General features: G+C 38.0%; 2 protein-coding genes across 2 annotated transcripts; both read left to right on the plus strand.

Moving 5' to 3' along the window:
• Positions 1–1,564: 1,564 nt before the first annotated feature.
• Positions 1,565–10,931, plus strand: LOC582241 (sushi, von Willebrand factor type A, EGF and pentraxin domain-containing protein 1). The gene is made up of 11 exons (XM_030987758.1): positions 1,565–1,727; positions 1,878–1,940; positions 3,073–3,196; positions 4,538–4,653; positions 5,305–5,493; positions 5,995–6,243; positions 6,573–6,818; positions 7,459–7,659; positions 8,286–8,861; positions 9,438–9,599; positions 9,834–10,931. Exons 1-11 carry the CDS (start codon positions 1,670–1,672, stop codon positions 10,001–10,003), a joined length of 2,154 nt encoding a protein of 717 aa, XP_030843618.1. The 5' UTR covers positions 1,565–1,669; the 3' UTR covers positions 10,004–10,931.
• A 4,705-nt stretch (positions 10,932–15,636) lies between these two features.
• LOC582285 (solute carrier family 2, facilitated glucose transporter member 8) lies at positions 15,637–25,713 on the plus strand. Its single transcript, XM_782244.5, has 10 exons — positions 15,637–15,694; positions 17,373–17,515; positions 18,029–18,173; positions 18,833–19,045; positions 19,775–19,874; positions 20,315–20,529; positions 21,304–21,562; positions 21,773–21,832; positions 22,651–22,859; positions 24,258–25,713. Exons 2-10 carry the CDS (start codon positions 17,400–17,402, stop codon positions 24,408–24,410), a joined length of 1,470 nt encoding a protein of 489 aa, XP_787337.4. The 5' UTR covers positions 15,637–15,694; positions 17,373–17,399; the 3' UTR covers positions 24,411–25,713.
• Positions 25,714–27,621: the final 1,908 nt, after the last annotated feature.

A 27,621-nucleotide genomic window follows, 5' to 3' on the forward strand; every position in this document is an offset into this window, starting at 1 on the left:
ACTTCATCAAAATCACGTTGAAGACTACATGATCTGCGATTGTCAACGTTGCTTTAGTTTCAATGATAAGTGTTGTTTATACATAAATCCTGGAGCAGTGTCGTTATTTCTATCTTACAGTGTACGCAACATACAGGGTGGATCCAGAATCGCGTATAAGGGGTAGGGGTGTGGGGCAAATGTTTTTTGTCATTGTCGTCTTCCCGAAAACAAATGTTCCCTTATTTCCTGGAATATGATATTGTAAAACTCGTCTGCTCAGCCCGGGAATGGGTAAAGGGCTAAGGGCATAATGTACACTTTTTTTCCTGTTTATTTCTTTTTTAAAGGGGTCGGCCCTTTTGCCCACCATTAATTGATCCAATATGGTATAGTCGAGAGGGAGGATGAGAGAGAATGGCCGGAGGGAAGAAGAAGGAGAGAGAAAGAGAGAGAGAGAGAGAGAGAGAGAGAGGGGGGGGGGGGAGAACATTTCCATGGTCCGGCCATGCCATGGGAATATGTCCCCAGTTCCCCGAGATTAAATTATTGCTATCACGGACGACCTACGTAGGTATAAGTAGGTATAAATTAAGGTTCGGACCAAGCGTTAGATCAAAGATCATGTTGCCTCTGTTTACTTTAAAATTTATCTCTGTCTTTTGTTTTGTGATTATCACATGAAATCCTCCTTTGGCCGTTTAACAACCTTTTTGTAGTCTTTTTTTTCAAGCTTCATAGCAAAATTTGTCTTGCCTCTTGACTGAAATAATATATAATTTGGGGAATATTGGAACCAACGTCAATTTCAATATATTTGTAAAATTGAAGTCAACGCTGCTGCTTCTACCATACTTGCCAACACCCCGGTAACACAGTTCCAACTCTAATACACCCCTCACACAAAACACAAATATAAAACGAACTTTTTAAAAGTAATTTGCAACTGAGAACAGCTGTTATGAATCAATATTGTACCATCCTTAAAAAAAAGGTGCTACATGCGTGTCCCCACTACCACAATATTTGATGGATAGTAATTACACATCAGAGAAACAAATATTGAAACCCCTGATAATGTAATCACAATATAGGGGTATATACCAACGTCTAAAATATTGTATATTTTCGCTTTGAGATTTCTCTTTGAAGGTGCCCTTTTTTGTTGGTGCCCCCCCCCCACTTTGGAAGTCGCTCCGCCGCCTCTGAGAAGAACATTAATAGAAAATAATATACAAGAACTTGAAAATAAATAATCAGCATGATTTTCATTTAAAAAAAATGAACTAATGAGTCAATACGGCTGTAAACGATGCGAAAATCCTTGACTTTAATAGTGTTAATAAGTAATGATTGGTGTTTCTAACAAATCGCATATCTATGAATCTTTCAAGGTATCCGGGTAGTCATCTGAAGAATATAAGTTGAATTTGCCTTTAGTAAGAATTTGAATCAGAGATAATATGTTTAATCTACAGTATCAGATAATTAAAACTAATGCACATAACCTACTTCAGAGATAAGAAAAAAAATCAAGATCTAAAATATACATGTAAGAACAATGTTCATCAATCACTTGGTTGGATTCGTCACGTATGCTGAGGGTCACATATCACTTCTCTTTCTCTTCCTCGACATATTGGAAATAAAAGCGCTTTGATCTGCGTTCTGAACCCGACATTGATACACGATGAAAACGACTTTTATCATTCTTTGCCTTTTATGCATCACCCTTTTCCACGCCACAGGTTGGTATCGTGACATCTGAGGGATGGAACGAATGACGCAAAAACAACTCCGAGACATTGCTAATTTACAGAATGTTCCCCTTGTCAATTTATTTATCAGGAGATTCGAATTTCATTAAAAATATTATATTGTCGTTGTTGATGTTTCAGATGCAGGCCGTCGTCGGCGGCGTCGTCGATCAGACCCACCTCCACCACCTCCTCCACCCACAAGTAAGTAGCATTCGATATTCATTGACCATGTTGGAGTGATAATGATCTTGATATGCTATTAATCAATGAAACAATTAGTGTGTTGTGTTTCCTTCAAGTTGCTTGGGTATCAACACTGCATCACTTGTAAGAACCCCCTGTTTCTCTTCACTTCCTTTCATGTTCTTATTGCCGTGAAACCTGCGACCACCTCTACTGAAAGACAATCTGTCTATAAAGACCACACTTTTTGTCTCCTTTGAAAAATGTTTCCCATTGAAACATGTATTAAAGGTAATACAAAGTTTTGGGAAATTTTGAAAATTGGGTGGATAGTGAATCTTTACAATTTTGATATATTTGGATGCCCCTGTGGATGTATTATAAGCACTAAAAAAAGTAGCCCCTAAAACACTTCGGTTTTCGAGAAAAATTGAATATAAAAATTTACCGGTGCTCCCGGTAAATTTTGATAAATTTCAAATAGCGCCTATGGCCGTACAATCATAGCTGCGACCATGAAAATTTCAGAATAATTTATTTGGGATATATAATTTCCAAACGGGAATAGCTAATCGGTCGATTTCAGTCAAGAAACATTGTTTCATAGCAAAATTAATATCTTGACCTTGAGAGGGAGCTTTACAACATAACGAGTTTATTATTTATAATTTCATAACTTTAGACTCGATTTCAACCGCGACAACGATCAATGTATATTGTAGGAACGCATATGCTTCCAATATGTTAATTTGAACCAAGTTCATGACCCCATACCAAAACTTTGAAATACCTTTAACGCAAACAGTTCATTGTTTGATTTGTACTATTGTATCTTTGAATATAAATAATGTATACCTAATAAGTCCTCTGATGACGCAAAGAAATAAAAGCGCAACCTATTCATAAAACCTGCTTATCAAGACTGATTTACGTGTCTCCCCTGAGCGGGCGTTCCATGAACAAGTATCATTGAATATTGTGCTCTTAATACTTGTTAGAGAAAACAAAGTCAGTCATAATATGCGCCTGTAATGAAATATCTCTGAAAATGTAATTCGCAATTTGTTTGCATCTAATTCTTTTCGATAAACTCAATTCACATGCCGTCATCAATGACATTGATGTTTTTTTCGGGCTTTTTTTCATACAGATACGGCTCCCAGATTTTACAACTGCCCGCAGTCCCTCCCTGTCCAGTATACTACTACCTCCACTGCGGTAGTCACGTGGGTTGAACCAACATGCACAGACACAGAATCGTCATGTACAGTGAGGTAATATTATTACGCATTATTACGCATACTCATTTGGTTTTGATTGATTTATTTACCAACATGCAAAAGCAATACATTTCATACAATGATTTTACATATATAAGAAGAGAAACTATTCGTTGGTAAAAGGGGCCAGATAACTGAATAGCACATTTGCTAGTCGAGCCTAACCCCTTGAACAGCTAAGCAAAGTATTTTGGTACAAATCAGTTTAGAAAACGTTTTAAAAAAAAATGAATTTACTATTACAATCGATACTGTAAAAAACAAAAATAATCAACCATATCTTACAGTATACAAACTTATAATGTAAAATATAAATTGTGTACATATGCAAATTATTGAACTTGATATTTCAATCATGACTTGTTCAACAAATGAATATGTAGTAACATAATTCCGAAACCTATACTATATGTAGTTCTACATGTAGAACGAATGTTTCTCTCTACAACACAAATGCTTGCCAGAGGCTTGTCAGATATAGCAGCAACTGATGTATGCAAGGTGATTCCGTCTATAGACATGCCATTACATGCATCGCAAGAGAATTCTGAAGAGAATATGCATAAATTTAAATTCATTAGGTAACATTACTATTGAGCTGGACTAATATGACAAGCCTAAACATTCGGAATTGAATGATCACAATAATAAACACAGTTATTATCATATTCAATAAATCATACCCAGGCATTTGTTTCCATGATCATCACAATATATATTATTTATATACAAAGATAAAAGATGGAATATCATAACAGATGAAAAAGATATCAAAATTAAATTAAAATTGGCATAATAAAATAACATTCAAAATAAACAGAAAATATGATAGTATAAACCATGGTACAAATGGAAAGTGATGCATCCGTGAGAGCTTATAAGGCTTGACAGATGAATGCACCAGGCAAACGAGTAACATGAAATCTTTAAATAAAGAAAGAAAAAAAGGGTGTATTGTATTCCGTATTGCTACACCCCTTCCCCTTCCCTGAAATATGTGTATGGGTCTCTTGATGACTGTCTCAGTTTCTCTCTTTAAATATCTTCTAAACATACCCCCTCTCTCTCTCTCTCTTTCTCTCCTTCTTCGATTTTTACCCCCCCCCCCCCTCTCTCTCTCTCTCTCTCTCTCTCTCTCTCAATATTTCTTTGACTCTGTTTCTGTAATGCTGCACCCCTTCCCCTTTCCTGAAACATGTATATGGGTCTCTTGATGACTGTCTCATTTTTGCTCTCTTTTTAATATCTCCTTTACATACTCCCCCTCTCCCATTTTCTCTCCCTTTTCTTCACCTCTCTCTCTCTCTCTCTCTCTCTCTCTTTCTGCTCCTGCAGCCGAAGTGGTCCTCCATCAGGGTCATCTTTCGCCGAAGGAACACACAGCATCGCATACACTGCCACTGACACTAGTGGAAAATCTGCATCTTGTACCGTCTCCTTTACTGTCAATGGTATATATTTTACTTCTTTAATTACCAGTCAGTACGAATAATAATTTATTCAAAACATCAATCTGTCGAATCATGTCTGTGATAGCCCTACATTTGGAATATGAAATTGTATGTCTTTGAATTGCAAGCATTATACAACCAGACGGTGCTGTGACGTAGATGAAGCATATTACAGCGGCACCAACTCACAGGGCCGACACCCCCTCTTAATTCGGACAGCGAGTTCGTCTGTATTTGTATATCTTATCTAGTACATACGGATGTTAGATATCCAACCATCTTTGGTACCGTCCATTACGTTATCCTTCATATATCGCCTCCTCTAATTCCTTATATAAATAACCTTACAGTGTATAGTTCTGCACATATGATATCAAATGTGTTATTTCACTTTATATTTGGCCTCATAATATTATAAGGTCTTACATATAGATCTGCAATCAACATAGTCAGACCTTAGAGAGGCCAAAAATATAAGGTCTTATATAGATCTGCAATCAACTTAGTCAGACCTGAGGCTGAATATAAAATCAGATGCAAAAGGAGGTTTGTCGACAAACCTCCTTTGAGAATTCGGGCCGTTACGTTTATATTCATTTGAATCAATTAAGAAGGAAATGACTCATCTCCACATTGGGGATATCTTTGCAGTGATCCGCTGCAGTAGTCCTAGTTCTCCTCAACACTGCACCATGAGTTGCACCAAGTCCAACTCTGTAGGGTCAGTTTGTACATACCAGTGTGCCACTGGACTTACTCTATCTGGATCATCTCAACGTGTTTGCCAAGAGGTTAGTGGTAACGCTGCCCAGTGGACCGGCACCCAACCCGCATGTACAGGTAGGAACACATCCGATATGAAGTACTGGGCAGTGTTATCTGAAGAAGAGAAATAGCTCTTTGTGGTTTTTGACAGGACTAGTAAAATAAGTCATGAAATCACTTTTTTTTTTTAGGTGATTTGAGTCGATTGACAAAAAGTATAAAGGAGTACATTATCACATATTTTGCAAATGATGATAACTGGATCCAATACACGTTTGATTTGGATGACGTGCTACTCTCTCTCTCTCTCTCTCTCCTAACCCTCTCTTTTTCTTAATGGTTTCATTGATTGTTCTTTATTTAATTTAATGGCAAACTTATGTCTGTAAGTAGTATATGTAGGGGATATGCGGCTAGTCCTATCCACTGGGATGAATGACTGACTCCAGGATACCAAGGCATTGACTGGGAATGACTCAGGTTTTAACCATTATAACGATTGTCCTCCAAGATGTACCACATTCATTAAGGGTCTCTTCTGAACACGAATAATCTGTTTTGCTTGTGATTGTTTAGATGATCATGCACCAACAATTTCGCAATGTCCAAGCTCTTTGGTCGCCCATCGGACTGAGTACTGGGGAGTGGAAGTCACATTCTCAATACCAACGGCTACGGACAATTTCGATCAGACGCTGCAGACATGGACAGTTCCTGCGGACCTCATATCGCCTTACAACTTCACTGCGGATACTATTTGCGAGTTTCACTTCCAGGACGATGCGGGGAATGCTGCCTCGTGTACTTTTGATGTCGAGATACACGGTAAAAAGTGTTTTTTTGCTAATGCAAACGCCTTTATTTTACAAAGATATGAAGGATCACGTTCTGTCATAATGTTCTTCTCAAATGGAAGGACATACTCCTTGTTTATGATTATATACACCAAAAATAAAGCGTTGTCATAAAGAATGTGTACACTCAATTCTGCATTGAAGTAGCAAAATAACTCGAAACAACTTATACAAGGAAATATATAGAATTCCTTTAAAAACCCCACTGAAAATAGATTACAGAGCCGCAAAGATGTATACAAGACACAAAATCTTCCACATTAATTATTGATAATGTTTTGTTCCTTCTTTTAATGGTAGATACGGTTGTACCCGAATTTTTAACGTGCCCACTAGACCAAAGTTTGCGGACAAGCTTGGATATGACCCCAGTGACCTGGGATGAACCAACATATAGGGAAATCCACGGAGATGAGGTGCGACTCGTCTGTAACTATGGTAGTAACAGCGTTCTGTTGCCATGGGGAAATAATAATGTGATCTACACCGCTACTAATATGAAGAATGGACTGAGTGGGATCTGCGACTTCTATGTCAATATCGAACGTAAGCATGTGTCTTTGAGGGTTATAGGACACCTACCCCCTGGACATCCACCCCAGTCAACTACCCCCTACGTCAACTATCCCCTAGGGCAACTACCTCCTAGGGCAACCAGCCTCTAGGACGACTTACCCCCGGGACAACCACCACCGGACAACTCCCCCTTACGACAACGATCCTCTTGAACAACTACCCCCGGACAACTATCCTTAGGAGTAGTTGTCATAGGCAGGGTGTATTTGATTTGGGGTGGTTATCCGGGGGATGTCCTGGGAGTAGGTGTCCGGATACGGTCTTTGAGTACCCGATTACTGTAACTTATCTTCAACTTGAACAAGCAAGCCTTCTGGTCCTTTGACGTCATGTTTCTTTCAAGAATAAATGCACTCTAATTATGTGCAGACAGAAGTAATATATATTAATTCAAGTAAGATACTTGCTTATCAATGCAAATCGTGCAATGTACGTAGCAGTATTAAAGCGGGCAAAATCTATTTTAATACAGTTAACATATATTTATGATACATTAGCAGAATATATACAATGCAATTAACACTAAAAGCATGTAAAGATCTTAATCGTGTCAGTAATTGCCATCGCCCGGCCAAAGAGCTTTATCATATCTGTTCATTCTTGATGACAGCAATGCCATGTCTAAAGCTTCGCACACCTGGGCACGGCGCCATATCTTGTGATACCTGGGCCTACGGTCGATACTGCAGCATGTCCTGTAATGATAACTATGACATCCCTGCTCCTAGTCCATTCCAACCTGCTACCGATGTGTTCACATGCGGCTCATCTGGACAGTGGAATCCTACCTCGTATGTGCCTGACTGCTCACGTAAGTTCAGGATAGAATACCAGCAAATCCATGAAGGGAGGAAAAGTTTTGTTCCTTTTAGGTGTTCAGATATAGACACGCTTATATTGATCAAAAAGATGGGTGAGATTTTCTCCAGATGTCTTCGTAAATGTATATGAATGTCTTTCTTACAATAGACCGAAGTTGAAGTTGCGAACTTCATCTCGTAAGTGGGAGGTGAGAAGGGTGGGGGGGGGGGGGTACGCCTGATTCACTCTATCCTTGATTTGCAAGGGACAAAACTTAAATCGGCAAGTCCGTATTGCTGTCCATAAATGAGCACGTCTTTTCCCAGTAAATCATATCTTCTGAAAATTTGCACATATTATTATACAGCTTTCCTCTTTTAAATTCCACTTAAGAAAAGTAAATGTTAGGCCTCGTAGTAAACCTAATTAAAGAATCTTTCTCTTTCATTGGATTCTTAATGACTTGGCCGCAGCTTCCTTAGGCACCGCGGCTAGCTTTGATATCTACATAGTTTGGCATCGACCATGTAATTCTAATATGGACCAGATGGTGTTATTTTAACATTTAATGTGTAATAGAAGTTAATTTAGCCAATAATATGAAACTTCTTCCTACATATTCTATTTTCAACCTAGAAATGCGAGACCCCACTAAAATCAACCTTCCGACAGACCTGCTCTACTACAGTGGCCAGTGTGGTAGTCCAGCCACATTGTCCGACATCGCACAGTCCTTCATCGAGACTATCGAGAAGTCCGTCCACAGTGACATCTGCAAAATGAATGAGGACTGCACGGTCGACAATGTCGTCATCACCTGTGGCTGGCCGACCCGTCGTCGGAGAAAGCGTGCACTGGTCGGACGACGTCTACGTCACAGTGCGAAAGATTCGCCTCAGGTAGAAGACATCGAAAAGACTACTGATGACATCGAAGAAAGTATATTCGAAGGCCTCCAGGAGATGCGCATCTCGATGAAGTTAGGTGTCGGTGTATCTAAAGTCAATGACATAAAGGTGGCACAGAAGAAGCTTCAGGATCTAGCAAGAGAAGTGTTGAACATTACCGTCTCTGGAGATAGCGGAAGGTTCAGCTTCTTCATGGAACCTCATTCTGAAGGTGAAGATGCGCCCGACGCCTACTTATTGATCAACGAACACTACATAGATTGCCCTGATGGTTACGTTGCTGGTCGCAATAACACCAAATGTGGTAAGTTAACTAACTCCCGATTAAGAAGATATAACAGAAGCCATATTCTTGATGTAACGGTACCATACTGGCCTTTTTTTTTTTTTTTTTTTTTTTTACAATTTTCGGTGTTAAGAATAAGTTGCGTAAAGGTGATCACGAGATCGATACTGGAACGCTATTAACGTTGTGAGCTGACGTTCACAAAAAAGTTCTGCAATTCAAGTTTGAGCATTGATATCTCTCTAGGTATTTTCATCATACCTCAAGAGACTCCATCCCGCCGCCCCCCCCCCCCCACTCAGTGTTATTTAGGGTACGCATAATTATGCATGTTTCCTCCTTTTGAAACACCCAGTCCGGTGTGTACAACGGGCTTTTGTGTACTACGAGCCGGACTTTGGTGCGTGAAAAGTACCCCTTTACCAGACATTTTGGTAACACGCATGGTATCCCTCCGATCACGGAGTGGGGGGGGGGGGGGACTCCATGCAGTTCTCCTTGCTATTTTCCACAGTAGAATATTGAATGGGTTCTTGCTTGCTCATATAGCTAGACTCATGATAACATCGATATATTATGTTGTTCCCTTTATAGTCTCTTGTACGACTGGTCACCACTACGACACCGAATCTAGGGCGTGTCACCAATGTGGTTATGGACTCTACCAGGACGAGTATGGCCAGGTGAGCTGCAAGTCATGTGACACTGGTCAGTCTACCAAACACAAGGGCAGTCCCAGCAAGTCTGATTGTGAAGGTAAGCTTGAAAATACTAGTCAGTTTAAACATTTTCACCTCCAATCATATAGAAGCAAAATGTAAACGATTAAAGTTCAGTAAACTGGACAATTTAGGCAAGAATCGAACTCAAAGTTGTTGTCAATAGAAATATAAACATATTCATCGTTATGCTTTAATTAATGGAACGCTGTATAATGAAGAAACAGCTATCAAAATATAACATAGACACTTTTGATTATGTATTTTACAGATCAATGCGAAGCAGGCCGATTTTCAACATCCGGCTTATCTCCTTGTATCCAATGCCCCCTGCACACGTTTCAGTCGCTGATTGGACAGACGATGTGCTTTGAATGCCCGGATGGAAGAAAGACATGGAACAGAGGAGCATCAGACGTAGAGCAATGTGTCCATATCTAACGCGGATGAGAAAAGATGACTCCCAAATGAGATGTTTTCCGTTCAAAAAAAGGTTTCCATCCATTCACTCCATACTCTCTTCAGGTTTTAGTCCGAGGGAAACGGCCAATGAAGAATGCAAGAACTATTGACATAAAACATGATTATAATACTTCTGCAGTGCCATATTTTATAAAACTTATGACAAATTAAAAAGTTTGTTAATACGAAGGTATAGGTATGAAACATGGCAGGAGTGTGAAGATCCACCGGTTTCACAAGCAAGTATTGCTTTTTTAAATCATTCTCTGTTGTATAATTTTGACATAGTTACTTAGTCATTTTCAGACAATTTTTAGTCGAATTTATTGAATTAAAAATATCAACATTTTAAATGAAGGTATAACTGCGAAATATATTACTAAAATTCAATTATCAGTCACCACTACTTCCTAAAAAAAAATAAAGAGAAAAGGAAAAAACAACAATTAGATCGTAAATGCAAAATTGTATTTAAAAGCAAATTGATGGGATAACCTTTTGCAATCTGTTTGCCTTAAACTATAAATCTTGAAAATTGTAAATGCAAAATGATGCCTTTGGATTTCTTTAACACACAGGAATATTTCGTTTAAAATATGTAATAAACTAAATACTGCATATGGGCATAAGATACTTGGTATAGAAGAAGTAATCTCTCGTAAAGTAACGTATGAAATTAAGTACAAGAATACCGAGGATCAAATCATAATATTCATTTGATTATAGCATAACTTTCAGGTATACATTACCGTCTGCAGTGCTTCGTCATTATTTTCAGTTCTTAGATATTCAACTATTCTGTCTTTTATACGAATTTAATCCATTGTTTCTGTGCCAATTACTGAATTTATATGTATCTTGTACATGATTGAAACGGAAATAAATAAATCTAATTAAATGAGTTCAAGTCTAATATGTTCATTTTTGTATTGTATAAAGTTTTTACAACATATTACAATACACCGTATTTCCTATTCTAGTGTCTACTTTCAGATTCAAAGTCAGATTCAAATTAAATCTGCTTTTCCTATTTGTATCAAATGAATAGAAAATCAATTTAAAAATTGTTATCAGATTGTAAATGAATTACAATCGTGCACGCGATCGATACAGATAATTTGGCCCATAATATGAATATGTCTATAATAATTATAATAATAATAATAATAATAATGATAATAAAAACGGTGCTTATAAAGCGCTTTTCACCGTAGTCTCTATGAAAACAAAACCCACGCTTGTTGTATGCCATTTTTTTTGGCTACACTTCGAATATAGAGGAGTGGAAATTCATGATTCTGTTTAGTCGTAATTATCAGGGATCATTTCCTTCGAAGTTGAATGAACTTCAGATAATCTAACGGAACTGCTTCTTTAATGTGACTCCACCAAAAGTTGACTTCTGGCATTTTGTACATTTGCAGGAGAAACACAAGGCGCTAACTTTCAAAACACAAAAAATACTGAGAAAAGGCCAAATGAACTTAGATTTTTGTGTTTTTGTTATGACATTGTCCAGGGGCGGCGATCCCGGGGGGGGGGGGGGGCACGGGGGGGGGGGGGGGACACGTCCCCCCTCATTTTTTTTTAGGGAGGATCGTCCCCCCCCCCTGAATTTTTTTTTAAAAAAATCAAAAAAATAAGTGTATAGCTAATACTGACTAAAGACTGCAACAAACTGTTAGGCTCAAAGGGGCCAAGGAGTGCAGCGTTTAGACGAAACAAGTGCAAAAATCTTCTCGCTCGGGAGCTACGCTCCCTAGCATATTACATGCCTAAAACCCTTGAGCTTCATGGGGCTACGCCCCTGGACCCCGGCCAATTTACGCTCCACTTGTGTCGCTTGCTTTGCTCGTTTCGCTCTACCTGATCGAAAATACTTGAGCCCCCCCCCCCCACTTTGAAAACGTCTCGGGGGCCTGCATGTACCATGTAGGAATGAGGGTGGTGCAAATTTTGTTGTCTGCCCCCCCCCCCCCCAAAAAAAAAAAAAATCGCGTCATTGTCAGTCGTACATTTCTTCCGAGACGCCATTTCTTACACGCATCTAACTGAAAACGGCGATATAAGCCACTTCTTTAGCTTCAGGGAAAATATCTGCGCATGGGAAGAAAAGGGTCTTTTTTTCGAAACTGTAAAACCCATCAAGCCCGTATCAGGACAATCACCCCGGAAAACTACCCCCCCCCCCAGGACAATAACCCCTGGAAAATTACGCCCGGAGAATTACCCCCAACTCTGAAAATTATCCCCCGAGGACAATTACCCCCCCCCCCGAGGACAATTATCCCCACCCCTGAAAATTAACCCTTAGGACAATTACCCCCCCCCCCCCCCCGTTCATTGAAGGGGAAGTCCACCCTGATAATAAGTTGGTTTAGATAATTGATTGTCTAAGGGGATTTTCAGGGGGGGGTGGTAATTGTCCTAGGGGAAATTTTACAGAGGGTGATTGTCGTCAGGGGTAACTATCTCCGGGGGTAAGTGTCCCATAACCCATCGAGCCGACTGCTGGATATGTGATCATGACAGTTATGTAATCATTATGTATCGACGGCAGGCGCGTACACAGGGGGGGGGGGGTATTTTAATGTGTGTATACCCTCCCCCCCCCCAAACCCCTCTAACCCCCCCCCCCTTTGGATTTTTTTGTTTTTTTGTTTGTTTTTAAATTATTTAAAAAAAAAATTATTCACATGGCTGCAAAATGTCAAATTTTCAATTTTCAAATTTGGAGACCAAAACAAAAAAGTGTCCTCTTACCCCCCCCCCCCCCCCGCTTATTCAGCGGCTGGCTGAGTCGTTGCGAAATTTTCGGCCCGATTTATAAATGTTAATCCCCCCCCCCCCCCCCTTGTAAAAATCCTGCGTACGCGCCTGATCGACGGTATTATGGTACACAGGTAAAATAATTATTTTCAAGAGGGCAAACAAAAGGTATTCATGAAACACCCCTACCACTTATAATTTGGCCGTGATTATTATAAAATACACAAAGTGGAACGTCTCCATTTGTAAAAGATCTATGGATAATTGGGGGTCGTTGTGTACAAGTGTTATCTCTGAAGTGGCTAATTGTAGGCCACGCAAAAGGATGTTTACCAAATCCTATTTTATCAGGAAAGCTGCCTTGACAAACATTGCGTGTTTTTTGTACAGCTATGCCCTATTAAGTTAAGTCATCATTTATATATATATATATACGGATCATGTCATTCAAATGTAGTTAGGTATGAAATTACATGTTTTCAATTAATATGTATCTTATAAATTGTTATACAAAGATGGAATCTAAATAAAGTGAATTGAATTGGAAGAATAATTCAATTTGCACACGAGGCGTCATTTTCACCGCGTTGTTATAAATTAAATTTATCCAGCCTAATCAAGTCCGTGAAGGCACATCAACGTATCAAACATGTGGGCTACTAAAGTATGCCTGTATACAAAAATGATATGATCTCTTTTCATCTCTATAATAGTGTATGATCTCTGTCTATCCAAACTATGTAATCGAAGATCATTCCATAAGATGTTAAGGACGGGACAAAATGCAAGGGGGGACCCTTGCATTCTGTGTCGTCCTTAACATGTCATGAAATGATCTTTTTTCATCTCTATAATAGTGTATGATCTCTGTCTATCCAAACTGTACACTCTAAAAAAAAACTGCTCAATTTGAGTCAAAATGTTACTCTTTTGGGTGGTCAAAAGGAAACCACCCGACTTTTGAGTAAACTTTACTCAGCATGTGTTGAGTAACAAATCTACCCATCTGTTGAGTAAAAATATTACTCAATAAAAGACTAAATCTCTACTCAGTTTGAATGAGTCAACCTTTACTCAATATTTACTCTTTGTTTAGCGGTTTCCTTTTTTACTCAGTACTGGGTAGAAACGTAATCAACTCATGTCGAGTAAGAAACTGCTCATGAGTTGAGCCAAATTTTACTCAATTAACGAGTACATGTTTTGACTCAAATTGTTTGAGCGATTTTTTTTGCTCAAATATTGAGTATGTTTTCTGGGTTACGCTTAGTTGCTCAATCAATATTGAGTAAAAACATGTACTTAGTTAAGTACATGTTTTTACTCCATTAGGGGTGCAAACCGATGCAATAGCAGCACCTTTAGGGGTTCAATCCTGCACCCTTTAAAAGGTGCAATCCTGCACCCATCATCGAGGAATACTGGTAAACTTTGCTCGTACACAAATACATATTAAACATGTATGATGTTTCTTGGTTAGTAATCATATAATCAATATATCTATTGCTAAAACGTGAATGTAATTGTAACATGATCAGACAAAATAATATATTGGTTAATGATTGCCAAAGGAAAATACAAAATCAAAAAATTGATGTGCATTGTCATAATTTGCTTAACAAATCATGATAAATGTATTTTTATGTGAACACGTGGAAAGTAATCATGAATATGCATGCAATATGCAAACTTTTATTTTGCACCCTCTTTTGGTCGATAGGGTTCATTTTTGTGGGAAGGGTGCAAAATCTTATATTGCACCCTTTTTTTAACCCCTTTTCCTTCAATAGGGTTCATTTTTATGTAAAGGGTGCAAACTCTTATTTTGCACCCTTTTTTGCACCCTTTTTTCTAAGAGTGTATCTCAGTTCTTTCGCATCTTTCTGCACGCGCACATGCATGCACGAGACATGCACATGACGGACAATGAAAGAGTACAAAATATCCAGTTCCTTAGGTAGACAAAGGAACATACAGCTGCTATTATGTAAAAATGTGTAGAACAGGTGTCACATGCATATTGACAGCTAGTTGCACTTTCCATCGATCCAACTTTCACTCGCACCCGAGGTAAATTCGGGTAAGAGATCAATGTTGATTTATTTATCACCTGCCGCAGCGTAATACCCAACCGTAGTTTACTCAAAATTGATACAAACGAAATTCGTACTCAATGTTGAGTCATTGATTTACTCTTTATCGAAGGTAACAAATTACTCGGGTGACGAGTACCACTAAAATCAAGGTCTTACTCCAGCTTGAGTACTGAATTGCTCATTTTGTTACTCAACTTGTTTTACTCGGCACAATTTACGTGTAATCGCAGAACATTCCATGCTAGGACTTAAAAATGATTCATTATAAATTTCAATATAATTATGAAAGCCATAATAAAATATTGATCTCTCTTGATTGTTACCGTTGAGTCAATGGGCCAGCACCAAAAATATCTGGAATCATAACTAGCTGGCACCATCTGGCAGGGGCTTGACAACATGCATGAAACAGAATCACTTTTTTTGTATCCGTGGAGACTTGGTGATTTCATTCCGACTAGGCCTAGGGTATACTGGTGCCCTCCAAATTACTGATATTGTCTTTTTCAATGTAAATTTAATTTACAGGCCGGGGCAGAATCCAGAGTTTGCCGAAGACCGCGGGCCGGTTGTGCAACGCCCCCTCCTACTCCCACCACCTACCCCCACCCCCTACCTCCCACCCCCTACAGCGTTTTTACATTGCTTTTTTGCACAAATAACGTGTCACCTGACTGATTGATCAGCTGAGCTGAGCAAACTGTTATCACGTGACTATGTCGACGGTGTGTGTATTATTTATGCTAGAGTAGACTTTGGTGTGTACAGTTGTACGTGTACGTATGCGCTCGCTCATATAAAACAGGTAATGTTGAATTTTGTGCTTTTAATAATTTGTAATTACAATTATTAAGATCCCAGAAGGATTGTGAGACTTTGTACCTCATTCTGAATGCTTTTGTTTAGTTTTTATGGACAAATCTCTCACTTCAGACTAAAACTTAAAAGTAAAACAGGCTTTTTTTTTTTAAGTTTTACTTTTGTTTCACTTTCAGTTTTGGTTATAGCCTTATAAAGTTATAGGCCTAGATCTAGCCTATTTTTAATTAATTTTAATTATTAATTACGAATAGTAATAATCATGATAGTAATACAATAGACTAGACTTTATAGTACTAGTAATAATCGTGTTAATCATTTCTGGATTGTCAAATCCTCAAAAGTACAAAACGAATCATTGTGTTGTTTGTTGTATATTTGGTGTTCAATCAAATTTGACTATTTAGTTTATGCCTAGACTAGTCTAGTTCTTGAGTCACGTAGAGCTATAGACTAGAATAGAGGTAGTCGAGTCGTATTAATTCCTAGCTTGGAAAAATCTGTGCGCCTGTGCTTTGCTGGTCCATTACTGAGCTGAGACTGAGAGTGCTAGTAGCCGCTAGGGATGTAACCTTCTGGCCGGCCCGGCCAACCCTGCTACATACATTGAATTGATTGAGCGAGCTTATCAATCCTTCGGATTTAGGCCACTCATGTACTCAGGAACAAAATGTGCTGCTACAGAGCATGACGTCACTTGAGTTTTCTTGTTTTGGCGTTGTTATTCTGTCAAGAATGAGCAAAAGAAATTGTTTAACAAATTTTACATCAAACAATTAAAACAAATAGAACAGGAGCATGCATGCACCTGCACTGGATATATAGACGGATAGACAATTGTTAACAGTGAACAGTGTGGCTATGATTATGTCATTTAATAGAGAAGTGACGCTGAGTCTGTGGCTTGTTACGTGTGGGCTCCTGCTAGCCTGGAGCTGGCGCGTTGACCATTACCATTGTTGCGTTGAGGCCATGTTCACCAACATCCCATCGTCACTCATGTTAAGAACTTGAACCTATGATGGTTTTTGTGAAACGCTGCATGGCTTGCATTTCTGTCTTACTAATTACTAGTCTAGTATTAGAATTTTTGTGCAAAATGTCAGGGGAAAATGAGTAAGTGTTCAGGGATAATATTATGTTCAGCTGACACTATATCTGGCTTCATAGAGGATCACGTTCAAAGGCAAAAGAGGTATTAAAAAAATATGTAAAATTTTGATCTGACTTGGACCAAAATTTGAAATATTGTAGAGTGTGGATCCCATCGAGAGGGTTTGGCTTAACTCAGTACTAGGACCAACTCTGAATTGCGCAGGGATTGGAACACTAAATAGAAATAAATTTCAGGTTTTATAGAATTTCACCACTTAAAATTTTCAACATTACCTGTTATCAACTGTTTACCTATTCTCATCAAACAATTATTGAATTGGATGTTAATGAAGACATAGCTAATTACAATGTAAAAAATTTACATGAGCACTTGCGATCATTTCAGCTCTCATAGGTTACACCGTATCCGTCCATGATTTCTGTAATGGCTGAGCTTTCCCATGTGTCAAGTTAGCCTGGATCCTCACCAAGTATGAAAAGTCTTGTCTTGTTTTTCCCACAATCTTGAATTTATACCGGTCATCTCTCTTTTAAAAATACTTCTTCAGGAATCAGGACAGTCGGCCATTTGATGCATGGAAGCCCCATCAGAGAACATGGACAGTAAAGAGGTGCCTCAAGTTCAGATCAGGGACACAGAAAGTCTTATTCCCCGCGATGATGACGGCGAGAGAAAGCCATCAGTCACAAGGTCAGTGATTGTCTCATTCGGAATTTTATTCCTGTTTTTAAATAGATTCTTTAGTGACATAGTGAGTGAGGATAATATTTTATCCTCTTGATTGAATAACTTTATCTATACTTGATGATATTCTTGTGATAAAATATAATAATCTATGTATTCAAGCAAGATGCTTAACTATGTAAAGTTATGCATGTTAAAAATATATAATAATTTTCCGAATTTAATTACCGTATGTATATTTTCATGGTTTGCATGTTTTAAAAAAAAAATTGATATCCTCTTTTGCAATTCAGCTATTACCCCAATGGGCAAGAAATGGTCAGTTTTGAGCCAGATTTTCAGTGTAGCCGAGGTAAAGAGATCTAAAGGTCCAGTCAGATTGAAAGCATCCTGAAATAAAAAGCTCATAATGAAAGATAACCAGTCGATAATAAGTGGAGATCTGGTGACAGTTGGAGATTAAATTTTTTAATATCATCAAACAAATGAATAATCACTATTAACTTTCATCTGCTCTAGCACCAAAGGGCAGAATGCCAGCCTCTATTTCATCGTAGCACTGGTGTTACAGGCTCCTCTCGTCACAGGCTTTGCCATTGGCTACTCCTCTCCCGCTCTCCCCAAGATTGCCTTCCCAACATCAGATGAAGAGTCATGGTTTGGAGTGAGAGGACGTTTTTCACATTTCTTAATTTGTAATAGATTTTGGTGCATTTGTAATTTCAAGCACCGGTGACCTGATATTTGTTCTGGGTTTAAAAATAAAGAAATCATATACATAGGGAAAGAGTTGCATTTGGGCTTTGAAGGGTAGTTTGGGGGTACTAAGGATAAGGAAAAGACTTTGGATAGGGATTAAGATGAGGAATGTTGTTAATGGTTGTAGTAAGGATTTTGGTTAGTGCTGGAGCCATCGATTAGGAGAGTTTGGCCAATACCTGGACCGAAGTTGGGCACAGTATGGCGAATACTGCTTTGTTGCACAAAACAAATGTACAGATGCCATGTTGTGACCACCTGAAACCAAGTTGTCAAAACTCTGTGTACAGATGGCTGTGGCTAGTGTAAGGAAATGTTGCCAGAGCATGTGTTGTACTGTGAAGCAAATCATCTTTTGTGCTATAGCCATTTATCCTCTAGCATAAAAGAAAGCAAATCCAGCTAGGTTTAAACAATATGAGAATTTTTTACAAAGACTGCAATGCAAATTTTACCTAACAGAAGGCTACATATGTTTATTTATATTCTAATTTTATGCTAATGAACATTAGTATTGGTCAGTGAGTTAACTGCTATATCATCCATGTCTTCTTTCTGTATTAGTCCTTGCTGAATATCGGCGCCATGGTAGGTGGACCCGTGGCAGGGTTTCTGCTCCAGTGTGGAGGTAGGAAGCTGACCATCATGGCTACTGGAATTCCCTTCATCACCGGGTGGGTTCTCATTGGAACGGCCTCCAACGAGCATGTTATCAACCTTTACTGCGGCAGGATACTCACAGGGATGGGATGCGGCATGGCTTGTTTAGCTGTACCGGTAAGTTGTAGCACTACGCAGTCCCTGTAACATTTCACTGTACTAAGGGGCTTCGCTTGTTGCGGGATTTTACCCAAATGCAAAGGATGTTTACTTTCTAAGGCTTGCAACACTTTAAACACACCTTAAAAAGAAAATGGTGCATGCAAAAATGAAATCATTATTTACTGCCAGTCCTTTGTATTTCTGTTTCTGTAAAAGATGGGATGGGGGAGGGATGTTGATATTAAAGGGATCGTTTAACAATGTTAAATCTGAGATGCTCGGCCCTACGTGTTATCAGTGTCTGTGATATGGTGTTATATTGAAGCGCTTCAAAATGATCAAGAAGTGCCTCAAAAAAGTAAAAACCTTTGAGTGACCGGTTTTACCATCCTCGTTTTCCCCAATAGACTGTAGTGTTATGAAAACCGTTTCGCAAACGCAAAATTTGATTTCGATTTTCAATCATAAATATCTTGATAATCAGGCAGGCAATCGATTTGTAAAAGTCATGGGGTTCCTGACTGACCTAAAGGTTTATATTTATCATTTCAGCATGAGCTAAATCCAGGATTTTGTTTCAGAATCTGAGACAATGTTACCGAGTCACTTTAAGTAAAAAGAAAGGATAGGATGGGGGAGAGATGTTGACATTAAGGGTTTAGCGTGATAGTTCTGCATACAATGTTCTTGAGAAACATAACTCACTGAGCCACTTCAACCCGATACACATCTTCCTTCCTGCAGAACTACATCGCAGAGGTGGCCCCGCCCAATCTTCGTGGTTTCCTTGGGTCCAGCTTCCAAGTGGCAGTAACTATTGGAATTCTTCTGGTATACTGCCTAGGTAAGACCTTGTCCACACATGGTATGGGAAACCGCTGCGGGTACCATTACATTGGGTTATTGTTTGTTTTGAGTGCAAGAAATGTGTAAGGGGGGCTTGAAGAAAGTTTGGGTGGGGCTTGAGGCCCCCCCCACCCCTCTACACCAGCTACTGTAGTAACCCCCAGACTGGCAGATGTGCAACATTAGATCATTGATGTTCTCATCCTTATCTGGATGCTTGCCTCTCACTCTACTGTCAGACAGAGAAAACAACAAAACATAATATAATTAAACGAACTTGCCAGCTCTTTTAATAGTATTGTGTCTTGAATTTCATCTAATGCAAACAGAGAAATCTGATGCCCTTTATCTTTGGGGCTCCGTACCCTGACTGTTTGACGACTATTTCAGTACATGCAAAAGTATCTTTAATAATGTCTCCATTTTGATTATCCTCAGGGATTCCCATCACCTATTCCTGGCTGGCACTGACCGGTGCTGCATTGACTGCTCTCCTCGTCGTAACCGTGGTGATGGTCCCAGAAACCCCCAGGTATCTTCTCATGAAGCGTTTGAAGAATCAAGCGATGTTAGTCTTGAGAAGGCTGCGTGGTCCCATGGTCGATGTTGAATTTGAATGTCGAGAGATTGAGGATGCCCTTGGTGCTTCTGATGTAAGTTTTAATGATAATGTAAAACCTGTATATAAAAAAACTAAGGAAGATGAGAAAAATCGATCTCTATAAGCATGTGGTCTTTATGTACAGGTTGCTATAATGCTTGGCCGTGTTTCAAAAAAACCTGTCTTCAATAACAAGTTACAAGACATGTTATATAAGCTACTGAAATCATGGTATTTGATTGACTGAATGCAAATTTATTATAAAATATTGCAATTTGTTATTGATAACAAGTTTATGAAACGGTCCAGGTTTCAATGAGAAAAACTATTCAAGGGAAACAAAGATACAGTCTTTGTGGACAAGTGTCCTTTCTATACAAGTAGTTGATACAGCATGTTCTCTGTAGTTATGATAAATCAAATTAGTTCTTTTAATACCTATGTATTTCCACTTTGTCTTTATAGACAGGGTTGACTGAACAAACTTCTTCTTTTTATGTAGGCGTCCTTTCATGCAGTACTGTTTATATCTGTTTTACTTGTGATGGATAATTGATGAATTTGAATTTAGATTAAATTTACTTTTGATATAGTAAGGTCATCAGGGCTCTTATATGGTTTATAGTCTCTTACATGTTAAGACCAGGTCCTATATTCGTAAAGCTCTTCCAAGCTATTTCATCAACAAGTTACATACGCTATAGCATGTGATTAATTAGTAGGACAAATTAGGCTTAAATAGATTCCATGAAGATGGTACCTGCTCTCTGTTGTAACTCGTCTCTAAAAAGCTATTAAATGAAGCAATGTCTTGGTTCTCTTGTAGGATAAATTCCGATGGTCCGAGTTCTCCCGCCCGTACCTCTACAAGCCCCTCCTGATCTCCCTAGTGCTCATGTTCGTGCAGCAGTTCAGCGGCATCAACGCAGTCATGTTCTACACCGTCAGCATCTTTGAGAGTGCGGCACCCTCTCTAGACCCCAATGTTGCCACGGTGATAGTGGGTGCAGTGCAGGTGGCTTTCACATGTGTTGCAGCTGTTCTTATGGATAAGGTGGGACGCAAAGCACTCCTTATTACCGGGGGTAAGAAACACTTATTTACCTCTTGAATGGAGGCTCTATGCTCAATATACTCCTGGGTCTGTAAAACCTTAACGATTCCATGATGGAATTGCTGAACATTCCCTTAATACATGTCATGGCAGCTGTAGCTAAAGCACTAACTGTAAAAGGCACTTTACATTTTATTATCGGTTATCATTTGACTTTTTTCTTCAACTTTTTCTTTCCCAGCAATTGGTTTGGCAGTCAGCTCTGCTACATTCGGATTGTATTATCAAGTCACTGGTGATGGTAAGCAAACAAAACCCTGTATTTTCTTTTTGTTTTGTATGAATGCATTCAAATTGTTCATTTGTTTAACCTGACTGCTATCTCTGCTAAGAAAGCATGTGTATGCTTTTAAGTAAACAACCAGGGAACCAACAACTTTAAGACCTCTCCAAGAGACTTGGTAATGATGATTAATAAACATAATCTTAAATGTGTCATTTCACTTCATATTTGGTGCGATCCAAATGTAATCTGCAGTTGGGCTGTTTACTTTGTGCAATTTGATCAGCATATAATGTTTAATGTGGTCGTTAAGGTATTGGACAGAATAGCATGGACAGTGCTGGACTTGCGCTATAAGAAAACAACCTGAATCAAAATCAGTTGATCGTTGATCTTGTGTAAAAAACAACCCCCTACCCTGCAACTTCTACTTATTAAAGGTATATACCAGTGACATGCGATTGAATTGTGAAAGAAACATGACAAAATCGATCAAAAAAGGTTGATCATCTAGCGTATAAGTATTGGTGTACTGCAAGGTTCTGGAATCATCAAAATGATAAGAAATTTGGCCCAGTCTTGGTAAAGTAACAAGCACTGTACACAGAAAGATGTATATGGGACTACGCGATATCTATCCAGTCCGGATAGATATAATAATTTACCAAATATATCAATTAGTAGGCGGTTTCCCGGCAAAATTTGTATCATCACCTATTACTCAAACATATTCTTTCACATGATTGGTAATAAGAGCTTCCATTTCATTTTTTGAGAGGGGGGCATTTCCAAAACTGGTCTATACCTTTAATAACAATCTTTCTTCTACTTGATAGATGTCGAGAAGCAGCACAAGCTGAGTGCTATGTCCCTCGTCAGTATCATCGTCTACATCATCTCATTCTCGTTGGCATGGGGACCCATCCCATGGCTCATCATGTCAGAGATCTTCCCTTCCAAGGCGAGAGGCGTGGCCAGCGGGATCGCCACTGCCTTCAACTGGGGTTGCGCTTTTATCGTCACCAAGGAATTCGCCCATATGCAGGTCAGTATAGGATGTATGTACATTGACTGAAAAAGCTGTGCACAGTAAACATTCGTAGGAGTCATGAACATACATAATGCTGACATAATGCTGACATGAATTGGCAACTTAGTTACGTGACTGAGATGTAGTGCAGAAGAAATCTCCATTTCTTTTTGCGCATGAAGTATACATATCCAGTTATCTCCAAAGACAAAGTGACTTTCCCTTGGGGGCTTAGAGAACATATTATATTTAGCATACTGTCATATATTCTTAATTGAAATAGTTCCAATGCTGAATTTCATGTAATGGAATTTTTTAGTAGTTAGAACATAAAAGCATGAAGCTTTAAGAAAACTCTCTCACAACCTCAGATGTTATGGAATAGTTGCTGTGTTTCTGGAACAAAGGTCAACTGGTTCAAGTAAGAATCTTATTCGCAGATCAAACATAATTGGGGGAGGCCGTAATATACTTTTACTACTCTGGCTGTAATGTTTCTTGGTGGAAGAGAGTCTATGAATAATTTCAACCACTTTTTAGTGCCATCAAGAGCCAAGAAAACAAAGTAAAAATAAAAATTGCACTTTTATATCATTAACCTTCTACTGCTACTTCTCTTCCTCCTCTTCCTCCTCATGATCATCACCCTTATCATACTTATCATCATTGTTATCATTATCATCATTAAATTATCAACATCCTCTTCATCATCACCATCCTCATCATCATCATCATCATCATCATCATCATCACTGTCTTCATCTTTATCACCATCATCATCATCATCATCATCATCATCATCACTGTCTTCATCTTTATCACCATCATCATCATCATCATCATCAACATCATCATCATCATCACTGTCTTCATCTTTATCACCATCATCATCACCATCATCATCATCATTATCATCATCACTGTCTTCATCTTTATCACCATCATCATCATCATCATCATCATCATCATCATCATCATCATCATCACTGTCTTCATCTTTATCACCATCATCATCATCATTCTCATTATCATCATCATCATTATCATCACCATCATCCCCACCATCATAATCACCATCACCATCACCATCATCATCAACATCACTCTCATCATCATTATCATCATCACTGTCTTCATCACCATCACCATCATCATCAACATCCTCTCCATCATCACAATCATCATCACCTTCATCATCATCATCGTTATCATCATCATCATCATTATCATCATCATCATCATATCTTCATCATCATCATCATCATCATCATCATCATCATCACTCTCATCATCATCACCATCATTATCATCATCATCATCATCACTTTCCTTATCATCATCGCCATTGTCATCATCAATGTTATTATTATGGTTGATAATGAGATAATGTTTTTTGTTTTGTTTATGTTTCAGGAAACACTCACCAAGCAAGGAATCTTCTGGTTTTATGGTGGAATCTGTCTCCTTGGAGCAATCTTTGTCTTCTTCTTTGTTCCGGAAACTAAAGGGCGCTCGTTGGAAGAGATCGAAGCTAGCTTTGCAGGCAACGAACGCAGAAGTAGATAGATCATTCAGACAGATGGAAAGTTCAATAGCGACAGCTCCACACAAAATATAGGGTGTATCAGGCACCTGCAAATTATATTTTCAGGGTGCGGAGTAAAGGTTTGGGGTCTTTGTATACTTGCCACTACAATTGTTGACCTCTGCCTGAGATCTATGGGGGGGGGGGGTGACCTATGTGTAGGGGGTATATCAAGATGTGCAGTACAGTATAAGGATAACTCTTTCTCAACAGTGTGTGTAATGTATACTTAAAATAAGATACGGGTGTGAACAACTGAGCAGCACAATTTTATTTGTTGATAAACATGTGTGTCTCAGGGATAAATTTATTTGAATTCACACGGTAGTAATGCACTGCACCAGCCTCATATTATTATTTAAAATGTGTGCTATGTGATAATCTCGCAAACGGTCACAGTGACGCATAATGTCACTATGATGCATGAGTACTATTTTCAGCTGAATAAACAAACTGCCAGCGCTTACATTAATGAGAAAGGTTAATTCAAATAGATACGTAGACTTCAAATTTCAAAACACTTTTCGTACAGTTGTTATCGTTTTTGTTCACATGCCAGCATTGCATTTATGATTACAATGAGGTATGATGCCATGGAAATATTTCTTTTGAAGTGTTTTTAAGTCAACCCGGTTGATTAATGTAAATGTCTGTTAATTATTTCCATCAACTTCACTACCAGAAAGTCAGCCTAAAATAGTACCCCACCATGTATCATTTTGACATTTTGCATTATTGTGACATTACTGGTTGTAACAGGCTCTACTGCACAACATTCTTGTCAAAATAACAAGAAATTAGTTTAAATGCACTCAAAGTACAGGTGGAAAAGAAAATAATTTGTGGAACACATGAAGTAGATTTTATATACAAATTTTGATAATGAAACATAAATAAACTTAATTACAGAGAGTTATATTGGTAATGGGATCATCATGACTGTATAGTGTGCATTACATTTCTATTTTCATACTTTTTCATACTACTTGTAAATATCAAGTAAAATCTGGCCAATGCATGTACCTGAGTAAAATTTGATTATATTTAAAATCATGTAGCGATTTCTCCTTCAAGACACATTACAAATCAACACAGAAGCAGTGTATGTGTAATTTAATCGATTATACATTGGAAACTACTTATAAAGAACTCTGAGGTAACAAGATACACTGTATGATATAAAAAGGTAATTTTACTGGTCCCAGCTCTTTATTCTCTTGTTTTTAACCATACTATAACAAGAACGCTGACCGTGATAACAATTTTATTTTTTCACGGTCTCAATTACATCACTATAATGGGTTTCCTTTGTAATACATACATTTTTTCCCTTCCACGACTTATGAATAAAGTGTGTGGTTTCGGGGACGACTAAATGAGACCGTCATTTCATTGGTCATGTTTAAATTCTAATGGAATTTTGAATTTAAAGAAAAGGGCTTCATTGTTCACTGTACTTCAAGATACTGGTATGGAAATCATATTTTGAGAGAAAGTTGCTAAGATTTATCCTACAGTAGATTTTTTTTTTGAAGCAGTGAAATAAAAACAAATGCACAAAAACTTACTGGGCATCATCTTCAATAAAAACCACAACTCCCATTTGCACATGGTGTCGGGCCTATACCGTTCCTTATCTTTTTATGCTCATTACTCAGCCACTTTACATTTTCTACCAAAATTGTTTGGCACCTGTAATTTATTTGTAATCTTGAACATTTGGTGTAAGTTTCATTGGATTCTATGAGAATTTATTATCTTTATTTACAGAACTCAGTTTGTATTTAATTTATGTTCAATTTTCTTTAGAAAAATGTCTTTCTATATGAATTTTGGTGAATAGGGAAATATGTGTATATATTCAAATTTTCTATTTTTATATCTATATAAATCTGTTTTGTCTTATATGTATAATGGTACGTATCATACAATGGTGTACATGTAATTTTTTTCTAAGGGCTTGTTTTTTCTACTTTTTTTACATTGGTTTGAATAGTCTAGAATCTGGATGGTGTTATTTCATTTTCCAATCTCTCCCATCCTCTTTTGATCCGGCCGATTATTTTTCGGCAGGCGTAGAATTCTTGGAACAAGCAAAATCTTTGCTTGCAGCATATAGAGGAAGATCGCGTTTAATAGGTTGGTGGAGGTTGTTACAAAATTAATTGGCCATATTCAAGGGGGTGTTTCACATAGATCCAAAGTCAAACTTAACTCTAAGTTGGACTTAAATATTATGGAGAGCCATTTGCAGCCTTAAAATAAAACATATTCAAAAGCAAAAATTCAAGTATTTTAGACTTTCATAAATTCCACATCAAAAACATCTCCTTTATAATAGAAAATATAAATGCTTTGAATCAACATTTTATGCCTTTTAAAATAACTTTTATAAAATATTTTCAAAGATGCTAACTGCTTTCCATAAGTTCAACTTAGAGATATTTAAACTTAGGATCTTTGTGAAACACCCCCCCCCCCCCTGGACTAGTAATCGAATGACAGGTGATGGTGAGGAAAGGTAGCTTCAAGCAAGTATCCTTCACATACTCACTCATCCGTGGATTATAACATATTGAAATTATAGCATAGAGAAATTTACAATTTATTTTGCGCTACACAAATATACTCTATTATTATTATTATTATTGAAATTTGAAGGGTATTACTCTTGCATCATTTAAAATATAAAAAATAAAAAAACGTAGCAGTTCACTTTGACATATGTGAACAAGCCGTATAGTGATATAATCTTTGAGTGGTATTCTGAAATTATTTTATCTTTTATGATAGTAAAACTATAATGAGACACATCTAGGCAAGTGAGTTAATTTGGTGCAATTTTAGTAATAGTTTGATCCAGTATGGAAGTCTTAAGAAACATCTTCCCAATTCAGGTTCTGAAAGATGATAAATAATAATTTAAGCCAAGACGAATCAGCTTCAAATCGTAGCCGACAATTGTCTGACGTCGTTACGATTCCGAGTTGATTTAGCTTTTCTTTCTCCAAAGGAGCTTGAAATCCATTCAAATTTAGTGACAATTCAGGTCCTGGATCATGAAGGTTTTAAAAGTTTGAATATTTGTATTATTTGCCATGGCAAATTCTTTCAAACTCGGATCGAAGTCAGCCTGTAGCCTATAGTGTGCGGTAGGCTTAAGATATAGTTCCTAGACATGGTTATTTTCAG

The sequence above is a fragment of the Strongylocentrotus purpuratus genome, unplaced genomic scaffold, assembly GCF_000002235.5.
Source record: "Strongylocentrotus purpuratus isolate Spur 01 unplaced genomic scaffold, Spur_5.0 spur5_contig_839, whole genome shotgun sequence".
Taxonomy (NCBI): Eukaryota; Metazoa; Echinodermata; class Echinoidea; order Camarodonta; family Strongylocentrotidae; genus Strongylocentrotus; species Strongylocentrotus purpuratus.

Bases quoted from the DNA above. Each gene is read 5' to 3' on its own strand.
- LOC582241 (XM_030987758.1), top strand. From the start codon at position 1,670: ATGAAAACGACTTTTATCATTCTTTGCCTTTTATGCATCACCCTTTTC. The intron at 4,654-5,304 runs GTATATATTTTA...ATATCTTTGCAG, and splicing joins CGTCTCCTTTACTGTCAATG to TGATCCGCTGCAGTAGTCCT. The intron at 8,862-9,437 runs GTAAGTTAACTA...TTCCCTTTATAG, and splicing joins TCGCAATAACACCAAATGTG to TCTCTTGTACGACTGGTCAC.
- LOC582285 (XM_782244.5), top strand. From the start codon at position 17,400: ATGGAAGCCCCATCAGAGAACATGGACAGTAAAGAGGTGCCTCAAGTT. The intron at 17,516-18,028 runs GTCAGTGATTGT...CATCTGCTCTAG, and splicing joins AGAAAGCCATCAGTCACAAG to CACCAAAGGGCAGAATGCCA. The intron at 22,860-24,257 runs GTCAGTATAGGA...TTTATGTTTCAG, and splicing joins AGGAATTCGCCCATATGCAG to GAAACACTCACCAAGCAAGG.